This window comes from Sturnira hondurensis, unplaced genomic scaffold (assembly GCF_014824575.4).
Source record: "Sturnira hondurensis isolate 20B ecotype Veracruz unplaced genomic scaffold, ASM1482457v3 Scaffold0020787, whole genome shotgun sequence".
Lineage (NCBI taxonomy): Eukaryota > Metazoa > Chordata > Mammalia > Chiroptera > Phyllostomidae > Sturnira > Sturnira hondurensis.
Window position 1 is genome coordinate 1,888,563 of NW_028093418.1, and position 12,527 is coordinate 1,901,089.

The following is a 12,527-nucleotide window of genomic DNA, read 5'->3' on the forward strand; positions in this document are numbered from 1 at the left end:
AGTGTGGCTGGGAGGGGCGGGCTTCTGAAGTCTTTGTGTACTCCGTGCTGCTTTTCAAGGGATGCCCGTAATTTTGATGTGGTAGGAATTTTAGGCTAAGAAAATGATTTTGTTGAGTTGTATGCCAGTTCTTTATTCTTCTTACCTACAGGCCACCGTTGGATTGATTCGAAATCTTGCCCTTTGTCCAGCAAATCACGCACCTTTGCGTGAGCAGGGTGCCATTCCACGTCTAGTTCAGTTGTTGGTTCGTGCACATCAGGACACCCAGCGTCGTACATCTATGGGCGGAACACAGCAGCAGTTTGTGGTAGGCAAACTTTAGTAATGACCGCTGACTATTTAAAAGGAATGCATAAGTCCATAGGGTCTGGAACTTCTTTGGTCACTGGCTCCCTCCATTCTTTCCTGCCGGAAGGGTGCTTGCCGATGGCTAAAATCTGACTCTGGCTGCAGAGAAGATAATGTGGCTCCCAGTGGTGTTTCCTTTTGACATCTTCTTTGCGTCTTCACGTCATCAGTCTTACAAAGGGAGGGTGAGGTCAGGCATTTCATAGTGTTTTCTCACGTAATCCATACAGATGGTCACTTCTTAGAGAGTAACAGTCGTCATTTGAATGCAAGTCTGTCTGGTTTCAGAACTTATTCCCCATTACAGTATGAGTTCTACCTATAAATATTTAACACACCTTCTGCTGTCTCTTCCAAGAGTTGTTTAAACTATGTCCATGGGCCTAAAATTACCAACAAATTTCAAAAATGAATAGCAGCATTTCTGGAATCTTTACCCATACTCTCAGTCTAAAGCTTTGTTGTCAAGTGTTCAGTCTTAAAGCTAGCTTTATTGTAAGCAGAGACATTTCTGAATCCTTAGAATTCGAGACTCAGACCTTCAGAGAGAGCTGTCTCTTTAACTGGGTTACTTTAGAAAACACAGGGACCTCCCCGAAACAAACATTGGGAACCCCTTACTGCTAGTTCTGTGTGTGTACTCAGGGCCTGGGCCTTCTCAATTCGTTGCTTTGGGTGTTGACTGGTGTCTATGAGTTAGCTTAATAAAATGCAGAGGGTACCTTTTATTTTTAGATCTCTTTAGAAAGGAGGTTCTGTGTCCTGAGAAACGTCAGTTGTTTCGAAAGTAACACAATCATAAGCTTTTTTAAAATTTAAGAAACAGTGAAAACATGTATTTTGCAAAAGCTAATCCCCATCTCTTGTACAGTCGAGTAGTCTGGAGGGGTTGGGGGGTGGACTTTCCTGCTGGCAGCTCAGTAGTTTAGTAGTTGGTGATGAAGCTTCACAAAGCTTTCACCAACTATACGCAGGTGTACAGAATCGGAGTATGTGAAAGAACGTCGACGTAGTCTGACCATTGCTCTGCCCTCTGTGTATCTTCTTTGTTTTCCTTTTACCTGGAGTGGTTGGTGCCCTCACTGTAGAAAGTTCTCTCTGGTATTCAGAGGAGCAGGGAAGTACTTTGGGGGGCAGGGGGGCAGTGCCACGTGGACCGAGGCTGCCATGAGCGCCGCCCCTCTGTGACATTCAGCTTAATGGGATCCTCCTCCATTCCTGAACGAATTTCAAATTCGAGAAACTTTGGGCATATAATGTGAATAATTAGTCTAGTAATTAGCATTCAGAAAGCCTTTCCAGTGTAAAACTTGAGGAAAGAGAATACCCTATTTGTTAACTATGCTTCTTTTCGCAGGAGGGGGTCCGCATGGAAGAAATAGTCGAAGGCTGCACCGGAGCCCTTCACATCCTAGCTCGGGACGTTCACAACAGAATCGTAATCAGAGGACTAAATACCATTCCATTATTTGTGCAGGTACATTGGTTCTAAATGAGGTGTTCTAGATTGTATATGTCCATAGTATTGTAGGATTTTAATGATAAGCAACTTTTTAGGAAATTAAGGACCAAAACAAGGGCATCAACATATAATTTTCACCTGTCACCATTTATAAAATGACACCTTTGCCCATGACTGCCTGCCAAAGTATGAAAAATAGAATCTCAGTGTGCAAGGTGCTCTATACAGAATATATTCAATTTTATGAAAAGTCCCTTTATTGGCAGGGGTGGGGGAGCAATAGGAGAAACATTGGGGCTAGAGGCCTCAAGAAGCGGGTGGAGACTTTGGACTCTACTGTTCAGGGTACTCACTCAGTTTGGGAGCAGGAGAGCTGGGCTGGGCTGCCAGAGCCCAGGCCTCTAGCCACCCCTGGGTTTTCCAAGTGTTCGCTCAATGGCAACAGTCTCCGAAGAAAGGGTTTATAACTAAAAGTATCGCAGAACACCAGTGCTCCAGCGCATTCAGCACTTGGGAAGTAGTGTATGGAATACGTTCATGTGCTGCATAATGACGTTTCTGTCAAAGGCTGAAAAATTGCTGTCACTTAGCGATGTTGTGATGTCATAGCACAACACATTACTCCATGTTTGTGGTGATGCCGGTGTACACACGCCTACATTTACAATTATGTTACAATTGCCCACTGTACTCAGGGGAGTGGTGTGCTTACAGGCTTGTAGCCTAGGGGCAGTGGCCTGCGTACAGCGCTGCCCAGGTGTCTGTGGTAGGCTGGACCAGGCATTTCTGAAACTTGTCCTCGTTGTTGTTAGGCAGGGCATGACTGTGATTTAATGCGAGTGGTATGGATGCCACTTCCACTGAATCGGGAACGTTGGCATCACAGTGGGGTGCTTGCCGCACTTTAACTAGGCTTTTGTGTGTTTCCCCTTAGCTGCTGTATTCTCCCATCGAAAACATCCAAAGAGTAGCTGCAGGGGTCCTCTGCGAACTTGCGCAGGACAAGGAGGCTGCGGAGGCCATCGAAGCTGAGGGGGCCACGGCCCCTCTGACGGAGCTGCTTCACTCAAGGAACGAAGGTGTGGGTAAGTAGGAAGGACCGGGGCTAGGGCCTTGGGCAAGCCTCGGCTCCTCCTCATGGCCTTGATTTCGTCTTCTCCCAGCGACGTATGCAGCCGCTGTTCTGTTCCGAATGTCTGAGGACAAGCCGCAGGATTACAAGAAACGGCTGTCAGTTGAGCTGACCAGTTCTCTCTTCAGAACGGAGCCAATGGCTTGGAACGAGGTAGGCGGTGTGAGCGCGGGTGCGTGCGTGCGTGTGTGTGTGTGTGTGTGTGTGTGTGGTGGTTGGTTAGAGCAGGTAGGGAGATTTGTGGCCTGCCCTCAGAACACTAGATGGGGGTTCATTTTGTGCTGACATGTCCTTGGTTGAATAGTCATTCTCGAGCAGTGACTGTACGGGAGAACTACAGTTTTAAAAAGCCTGTTCAGAATGATCAAACTGCCTAACCTTAGAATTCATAAAAGAGGGAGATGAATATTTTTCAAAAGGGTATGACGAAAGAGGCAGTTTGTTAAACAGTTGTAGGTCATTTTATTGATACTTTTTAAAAATACTTTTCATCTATTTTTCTACTTGAATTTCTTTTAATCTTTTAAGTGTATTTTATCGATTATACTATTATAGTTGTCCCATTTTTTTTCTCTCCTTTATTCCCCTCCACCCTGCAGCCCATTTCCCACCACCATCCATCCCCTACCCCCTAGTTCATGTCCATGGGTCATACATATGAGGTCTTTGGCTTCTACATTTCCCTTACTATTCTTAACCTCCCCCTACTTTGTACCTAGCATTTATGCTACTTAATGCCTGTACCTTTACCCCATTCTCCCTTTTTCCCTTCCCCACTGATACCCCTACACGTGACCTCCATTTCCATGATTCTGTTCCTGTTCTAGTTGTTTGCCTAGTTTGGTTTTTTTTTTTTTTTTTTTAAGATTCAGTTGTTGACAGTTGTGGGTTTGTTGTCATTTTACTGTTCACATTTTATCATCTTTTTCTTAGTTAATCCCTTTAACATTTCATATCATATAGGCTTGGTGACGATGAACTCCTTTAACTTAACCTTATCTGGGAAGGACTTTATCTGCCCTTCCATTCTAAGTGATAGATTTGCTGGATAGAGTCATCTTGGATGGAGGTCCTTGCCTTTCATGACTTTGAATACTTCTTTCCAGCCCCTTCTTGCCTGTAAGGTTTCTTTTGAGAAATCTACTCAGAATCTTATGGGAATTCCTTTGTAGGTAACTGTCTCATCTTCTCTTGCTGCTTTTAAGATTCTCTCCTTATCTTTCATCTTGGCTAATGTAATTATGAGGTGCCTTGATGTGTGCTTCCTTGGGTCCAACTTACTTGGGGATCTCTGAGCTTCCTGGAAGTCTATTTCCTTGGCCAGATTGGGGGCATCTACCTTCATTATTTGTTTGAGTAAGTTTTCAGTTTCTTGCTGTTCCTTTTCTTCAGGCACCCGTGATTCAAATGTTGGAACGTTTAAAGTTGCCCTGGAGGTTCCTAAGCCTCTCATCATTTCTTTTGAATTATTGTTTCTTCATCCTATTCCTGTTGAATGTTTATTTCTTCCTTCCATTCCAAATGGTGATTTGAGTCCCAGGTTCCTTCCCTTCACTGTTGGTTCCCTGTATTTTTTATCTTTATTATTTCACTTTGCATAGCCTCCACTTCTACCTCTACTTTGTGTCCATGCTCAGCCATTTCTGTGAGCATCCTGATTACTAGTGTTCTGAACTCTGCGTTGTGGTGCTGTGTGCGGTCGAGGGAACAGAGGGAGCAGTGCAGCTTGCCCGGCTCTTGCCTGGCCTTCAGGCACTTTCCCTGCTACTCACAAGCACATTGGGTCCTTCTGGTGCTAATTCCTTGGTGGGTGGATTTGTGTATGTTTTAGGGCCCCATGGGTCTCTCCAGGGAACTCTGCTGTGAGGCTGGGACCCTCACAGGTTTTATAAAGCCAGAGATTCCGAGGCTTTATTTCTCCATGCTGGAGCCCTGGGTTGCTCCCCAGTTGTCCCCGCTGGCCTGTCTGCACATGAATGTGGGACTGCCAGGTCCACTGCCGTGCCATTGCCTGTCTCCGCCCCCTCACTAGTCTAGGTGAATGGTTTTTCAAGTTCTCTACTTGAATTTCTATAAATTTTTGTATTTTTCCTCAGTACAGAGTTACTCACTGAAACATTTGGCCATTTAATTAGGGTACATAGCAATATACAATGTGTTATACTTGTTGAATGGAGAGAGAGCCTACATATATAGTTAGTTGAAAAAAAAAAAGGCGAAATAGTAATGTTAGTTGGGTTTTGAACAGTCAATCTTAGTATGTTCAAATTGAGCTCTGAACTTCCCCACCAGCTCCCTCCCCCAAACCTGTTCCTGTCATCATTTCGTCCCAGTTAATTACACTCTCTGTGTAGGCTAAAACTCCTGCCCTGTAACGGGCCTGTTGTCGGCAGGTGCGGAGGGGGTGGGACTCTGCCTGGTGTGCGCACTGTCGCATCTCCAGTACCCAGAACAGTGCCTGACGCAGAGAAGTAATACATACTCATTAAAAGGGTACGTCAGTGGGACAACATGTGTCTCCTGGAGACCAGTGGTCAGCCTGTGAGCTCGGAGTTTCAAGTGTGTGTTTATACTCCGGTTTCGAACTAATTCTGTATGGGGTATCCCTGTGGTGGTTGGCAAGAGTACTTTATGTTGGGAATTTTCACTTTTTTCCTTGCCTTGTACCTGTTTATGTAGACTGCTGATCTTGGACTTGATATTGGCGCCCAGGGAGAGCCACTTGGATATCGCCAGGATGGTATGTGTCTCATATTTCTCCATTAACTCTGGACCAGCTACCGCACCAGAGCTTCGTCAGAGCTGCTTTGCTTATCTAGGAAGCCGGTGTCGGTGGAAAAGTAGTGGCGGCAGTTACCGTTGGTTCTCAGGTCCCAGAGTCGGCAGCAGGGTCGCCAATGGAGCAGGGGGTGCTGGGCCACACACAAGCAGAGCGCATGGTCGCTCCAGCAGATGCATGTCGCTCTGCTGGGCCTCTGCATCGCAGGATGTCACAAGTCGCCTGGCTCTTTATTTTTTCTGCCAGAGAAGCCACAATACGTGGGTCTACAACTCACCCAGGAAATGATAGTTTGGGAAGCTTAAATCCCCAAGTCATGTCTGGGGTGGGCACTTACATAGTTGTATTATCAGGATTCTCTGAAAAACTGAAATCTCCGTAATGTAGTGGAGATGGGTCATGGGGTAACCCTCCAAAACCCAGAGCTTCTTACCTGGACAGATACACAGATGTCAGCCCTTAAGATGAAACATGTAAATGTTTCAGTAAAAAACAGTGTTTTCTCAGTACTTCTGTGGCTGTCGCCTAGACTTCCAGCAGCTAGATTACATCTGCTCCACTTCCTGTTACTGCCTTCATCTCCTACCCATGACGTTTGTAAAAATATTTTTATTTTTAGGAGGAGGGGGAGGGAGGAGAGGGAGAAACATCCATTGGTTGCCTTGTGTAGGTGCCTCAACTGGGGACCAAATCTGCAACCCAGGCATATGCTCTGTCCAGGAATCGAACTGGTGACCCTTAGGTTGCAGGACAGTTCCCAAGCCACTGAGCCACCCCAGCTAGGGTCTGCCTCTGCCTTCTTGGTGCCTGAGTGGTCATACACAAGAGGTTGCTCCCGTTTGTCCTGAGAAACTTGGTCCCTGCCTGGGTACCTGCAGAGTGTTCGGGGTAAACTGATGGTGTGACTAGAATCTGCATGTCTCCATTTTGTGGAAACACTTTGTAGCCTCGTGGGTGGCCTGGCCTTGGGAAATTACTTGGCTGAAGAATGTTAGAAGTTGAAGAAGCTAGAAAGCAGTGCTTTCTGACAAGTACGCATCACTCAGTGCCCTGACCTCAGTGTTAACTGTGTCTTTCTCCTCTCCCCTGCTGGCCCATCTCATCCCCACCCCGACTCTTCCAGATCCCAGCTATCGTTCTTTTCACTCCGGTGGGTATGGCCAGGATGCCTTGGGAATGGACCCCATGATGGAGCATGACATGGGTGGCCACCACCCTGGTGCTGACTACCCAGTTGACGGGCTGCCAGACCTGGGGCACGCCCAGGACCTCATGGATGGGCTGCCTCCAGGGGACAGCAATCAGCTGGCCTGGTTTGATACTGACCTGTAAATCATCCTTTAGGTAAGAAGTTTAAAAAGCCAGTTTGGGTAAAATACTTTTACTCTGCCTACAGAACTTCAGAAAGACTTGGTTGGTAGGGTGGGAGTGGCTTAGGCCTGTTTGTAAATCTGCCACGAAAACAGATCCGTACTTTGAAGGAGACGTCTTAGAGCATTGGAGTGTTCTCAGATTTCTGGTTGTCACGTTGTCATGTGTGGAAGTTATTAACTTTAATGTTTTTTGCCACAGCTTTTGCAACTTAATACTCAAATGAATAACATTTGCTGTTTTAAACATTAATAGCAGCCTTTCTCTCTTTACACAGCTGTATTGTCTGAACTTGCATTGTGATTGGCCTGTAGAGTTGCTGAGAGGGCTCGAGGGGTGGGCTGGTATCTCAGAAAGTGCCTGACACACTAACCAAGTTGAGTTTCCTATGGGAACAATTGAAGTAAACTTTTTGTTCTGGTCCTTTTTGGTCGAGGAGTAACAATACAAATGGATTTTGGGAGTGACTCAAGAAGTGAAGAATGCACAAGAATGGATCACAAGATGGAATTTATCAAACTCTAGCCTTGCTTGTTAAAATTTTTTTTTAATATCTGTAATGGTACTGACTTTGCTTGCTTTTAAGTAGCTCTTTAATTTTTTTTGCAGTAACTGTTAGTTTTTTAAGTCTTGTAGTGTTAAGTTATAGTGAATACTGCTACAGCAATTTCTAATTTTTAAGAATTGAGTAATGGTGTAGAACACTAATTCATAATCACTCTAATTGTACTCTGAATAAAGTGTAACAATGTGTAGCCTTTTTGTATAAAATAGACAAATAGAAATGGTCCAATTAGTTTCCTTTTTAATATGCTTAAAATAAGCAGGTGGATCTATTTCATGTTTTTGATCGAAAACTCTATTTGGGATATGTGTGGGTGGGTGAATCAGTAAGAGGGGTTACTTGGAGCCTTGTTCTGGACAGTTGACCAGCTGCCTTTTATCCCAAAGTTGTTGTGACCTGCTGTGATACGATGCTTCAAGAGAAAATGCAGTTATAAAAATGGTTCCGAATTAAACTTTTAATTCATTTGATTGTGTCACCTTATTTTCCTTCTTAGTAAATGGATTGGGAAGGTGGTAACCAGTGAGCTGGTGAAGTTGTAAATGACATACCTCCAGATGGGGTTGGTAGCCAGCTTTCTCTAGCATTTGCCCCTGGACCGAATGGCACCAGAAATGTTTCAGCCACAAACACTGATTGGTTCTGAGCTTGTATAAGAGGGAGAGACCTTTTCGTCTCCACCTGAAGGACTCTGCGTAGAGCCTATGGCCAAGACTCCTTCGGCCTGGCCTCCTGCTGCGCTCGGGTTGTGCTCTTACCCCCGTGACCTCAGGCTGCCATAGGTAAAGGCGTCTTAAGTCTTCAGGCTGCACAGCAAAACAGAAAGCCAAATAGGCAGCCCCCACCCCAAACTTAATTATGAAGAATGATCTACCTGGGTTAGGACCTGAAGCATCATCACATAAGTGTGACTCATTTGGAGAGGGGGATTCCTTCAGCTCCACTTTGAACTGATCATTAAAATGGTTTAACCATAGATGTTTATCTGCACATAACCAGACCCAGAATGGGCCTCCTTGCTGCGGTAGCCGAGCCTGTTCTCCGGGTGGGAGGCCGTCCAGGTGGGAGGCCGTACAGGCCTCCTCCCTGAGGGCAGAGTCAGCAGACCTGTCGAGACTCGTGTTTTGGCCTTTAAAGAAAGTTCTGTGCTTAGGGAGGGCTATTTCTGGTTTGCAGTGGGTAGCTATTTGGATAAAATTCAAACTAATGCCAAAAAATCTGTGACCAACAAACTAACCATTTTAAATAAAAGCAGTATTAGTGTTAATGACTTCTCCTTCGCCTCAAGGTCTGTGTGGCGTGGTGGGCCCTTTGACAGCCCATGCCGAGCCAGGGGTATACAGATAGCTGCACACAGTAGTACACAGAAGGAAGTCATAAATGCACACTGTGGGGCCTCATTGATCCAGAAAAGGGCAAAAACTATTTTAAGGAAATGATGGATGATAAAACTGAAAAAAAGCGAGGAAGTGACTAGATTACTACAAAAATCAGGAAGGTGGTGACCTGGGGATGGAGGAGCAAAGGACATTGGATTCCTTGGTAGTGACCCCCACGCCACCCCATCCCCCTCCGGGGAAGGAACTAAAAGCTCCTTCACGTTGAAGTAGATGTTCACAGGAGGCTTTGATCTGCTTATTCGAATCCTTGACAGTGAAAGATCTTGGGATAAATAAGCTTTTAATTCTTGTTTTGGTTACTGTAATAAAAAGATCTCAGTTGTGCTCTTTGGTTTATTAAGCAAAGAACTGAGGCGATGCACTGCAGTTACTTTGTTCTAGCAGGTGAGAATGGAGCTAGCCGCCTCCTGCAGGTGCCCGGGGAAATCGCCCCCAGAGGCAGCTACAGAACAGCTCAGGTGGGGCTGAGGAGGCGGTGCTTCCTCCCTGACCAGTCCTACGAGGAGTCCTGTGTGGTGTCCACTCCCTCCTCCCCCCAACAGCAGTGAGCTGGAGGGGCTGCACGCCTCCCCGACCGCCTCCGCCTCCGCAGCAGCAGCACGCCCCACCTCCCCGGCCTAGTCTGGGCTGCGGCTTCCTGCTCTTTGTTCCCACACTCCCCTCCTCCTCAGCCACACTGAAGCTTGAGGCTGATGGGCCTCCTACCTGAACCCTGCGTGTTGGTCCATGTACCAGGGATTCATGTCTACGGCCTACTTTGCTGCTGCTGCTAGGGGACGGAGCGGGAGGGGCTCAAGTGGAGGCGGAAGAGACCTGGTTCTTCTCCCGTCACTCCCCTGGGGCAAGAGCCTGAGCCACCACAGGGTGCTGTCTGCTGTGCATTCATAGTTGGCCTGGGAACTGCTAGGTGATGAGGAAAATGCCAGGAGCTGGCCATGGACGAAGGCCCACCAGACAAAACGTGCTGCTGCTGCATCAAGCAGACCCCCCCCCTCCTTCCTGCCCCAGACAAGTCAGCTCCTCTCACACCACCTGTAGTCAGTCACCAAAATCGTCCTTCACAGAGACAGCTCACTGGCACCGACATTCAGGCTGGAAGTTAGGGCAGGGTCCTGAGGCTTTGGGCCTGTTGTGAGTGGAGGGAAAGAAGTGACCCTCCGCTACTCCCGTCCCCAGTGCTCTTGGCTGCTGTCTCTGCCTTCTAACTTCAGCTTCAGGGACACCATGCATCCCTGGGAGGCTCAGCCAATTAGCAAACAGCCAAAGCTCAGAAGGGCCAGGTGGGAAGGGCCCGGGTGAGCTCTGACAGACACTAGGGACCAGCTCCTTACTCAAAAGAGCTGGAGCTGCCTGGGAAGCAGGGAGGGTTACCACCCTCAGCCCCACTTCCAGCTCAGCACACCAGTGTTGCTGAACCAGCGTGGTGTGCTTGTGGAAATGACAGGAGTCCTGGGAGGATGTGGCCTCGTGGCAACTTGAGTGTCCTGGCACCCTGGGCCGAGCCCCGTTGGCAGGACAGTAGCCCTGCCCAGGGCCTTCATTTCTTTGCCCCTCGCCCGCTCAGGCCTCTCCTCAGCTCAGCAAAAAGGCTTGGGGATGTTCAGGCCGGCCTGTTTTACTTCAAACACCAAGGACGCTCCCTGCTCGGTGGTAAAGGGGAAATAATCTCCTGGTGCTCAAGAATACCTTCGCTGCGATGCCAGGAACTGAATCCAGGGAGAGGACTCTCTTCTGGGAGAAAGCAGACCTCTGGCTGCCTCATCAGCTAGCTACCCTCCCAACCTCCGAGGAGCACAAGCAAATACGGCCAGGCTGGGCCACATGGGTGCACAGCCCAGCGGGACTAGACGTGGCGGCCTCACCGTGGGCAGTAAGTAGGCTGTGCAGAATGAAATGAAACTGCCTGCTGGCCAGGTGGGTCACTGTCTTGTCCCCCGACTATTTACAGCTCCAGCTCTGGATACCCCACTGGGGGACTCACGGGGCTGTGGAGTCAGTGCTCAGGTCAGCTGAGCAAGTGGACTGACCGGGCTGCAGCTTTCTCTTCCCTGAGATGAAGCCCAGAAAGCCTGCTTTTGGGGTTGGGAGGGGAGGAGGTTAAATAAGGAAGCTGACACACATGCCTTCCATAGAGTTGGGTACCAGGCTGCTGTTTTCACTATAAAGTCAATGGAATTGGGCAAGCAACCCAGGCCAAGTGGGGCTCTTGGGACAGCAAGACAGCTTCCCGTGACGCAACAGATGGGTTCCTGCGTGCCCACGTGGCTACCACTTCCGCCTACCCCACCCATTCTGCGTGGAACAGTCCCGTCTGGGGTTGGGGCAGTGTTCAATAGGGGCAAGTCCTAGGAGCACAGCCCACAGCGGGCGGAAGGCTGACGACTTGATCTGGCCAAGGCCTTTCCCCTGCAGGTGGGCACACCAAGGCCCCAGAGACAAGGGACAGCCTCACCTGCTGGCCTGGTCCGAGCTGTCCATGACCCAAACTACTGGCTGGTCCAGATTCCTCAGCACATCGTCCGGCACCTCTCTGCACTGTCCACCAAATACTCTCATGGGGCCCACTCACAGGGGAGGCGGGACACACGTGATGGGACATAGGAAGACACTGAACAGGTGTCAAGGATACAGGGGTCATGGGGAGTGAGTCTGCCTTGACTCCATCTACCCACTGAGACGGGCAGACCTTTGAGGAAGCCAGCATCCTTGGGGCATTTGTACTTTTTCAGGCAAAGTCTTAGCTGCCTGTGCTAGTTAGTGGGTTCTTGGAGCCGGTTTATCCCGGCTGTGAAGAAAAGCCATTCAGGTGAAAGTGGCGGGAGGCAAGAGGCTGGACCTCCCAAAGGCTGGCCCTGGAGTTGCGCAAGGACAGGTGGCTTCTCCCCTCTAGGGCAGGCAGTGGCAGCTGAAGGGGGGCCCGGCAGCCATCACAGAGGAAAAGGACCTGAGAACAGCTCGCAAACCTGGGTTCCCAATGTGTCCCACAGAACTGAGGAGCTCTGTCCCAAGTTGGGTCTCTAGGGCCCAGAGTTAGTGAGAGCATCTCAGCCAGAAGGTTCTGGCATCAGCTGACTTTATTAGGTCCAAAAACACCTGTGGGTGGTGATGCGTTTGGGAGCTGACCTGGCCTGTGTAGCCATGGGCTGGAGTCCCAGGGTGGGCTTGCGTTCCGTGCCTTCTTGCCTAGTGTCCAACAGTTTGGAGGACCTCCAGGGCCAAGGCAGCTACGGCGCTGTCAGCGGGTGAACTGCGAGAGAGAGCAAAGCCGGGTAAAGTGCCACCTCTTTCAAAGGGGCTGGGATCTGATAGACCCCTTGCTTCCCAGGGTCGCCCCTCTGCAGCCTGGTGAGAAGCAGAAATTTCTCAGGCTTCGGGTGAGAACCCGCAGCCCACAGCCCCAGTGGGGCCCAGAGCTGGCCCCGCCAGCATCCCCAAGCCGGACTGGAGCTCTGGCCCTCCACCTCTCA

At 48.8% G+C, this 12,527-nt stretch overlaps 2 protein-coding genes across 7 annotated transcripts in view; one reads left to right on the top strand and one right to left on the bottom strand.

Moving 5' to 3' along the window:
• The window catches only part of CTNNB1 (catenin beta 1), a 37,214-nt gene extending 29,087 nt beyond the window's left edge, over positions 1 to 8,127 (top strand). The window contains exons 10-16 of one of the 2 annotated variants that reach the window (XM_037030648.1): positions 152 to 310; positions 1,709 to 1,828; positions 2,748 to 2,898; positions 2,977 to 3,098; positions 5,625 to 5,685; positions 6,848 to 7,068; positions 7,373 to 8,127. In XM_037030648.1, the coding sequence (XP_036886543.1) occupies positions 152 to 310; positions 1,709 to 1,828; positions 2,748 to 2,898; positions 2,977 to 3,098; positions 5,625 to 5,685; positions 6,848 to 7,056 (822 nt within the window). In that variant the 3' untranslated portion in view covers positions 7,057 to 7,068; positions 7,373 to 8,127. The remainder of the gene's footprint in view (positions 1 to 151; positions 311 to 1,708; positions 1,829 to 2,747; positions 2,899 to 2,976; positions 3,099 to 5,624; positions 5,686 to 6,847; positions 7,069 to 7,372) is intronic. The other variant, XM_037030649.1, reaches the window with a different exon arrangement.
• A 3,989-nt stretch (positions 8,128 to 12,116) lies between these two features.
• Positions 12,117 to 12,527, bottom strand: part of ULK4 (unc-51 like kinase 4) — a 307,020-nt gene continuing 306,609 nt past the window's right edge. For all 5 annotated transcript variants that reach the window (XM_037030547.1, XM_037030549.1, XM_037030551.1 and 2 more), the window contains one exon: positions 12,117 to 12,307. In XM_037030547.1, the coding sequence (XP_036886442.1) occupies positions 12,244 to 12,307 (64 nt within the window). In that variant the 3' untranslated portion in view covers positions 12,117 to 12,243. The remainder of the gene's footprint in view (positions 12,308 to 12,527) is intronic.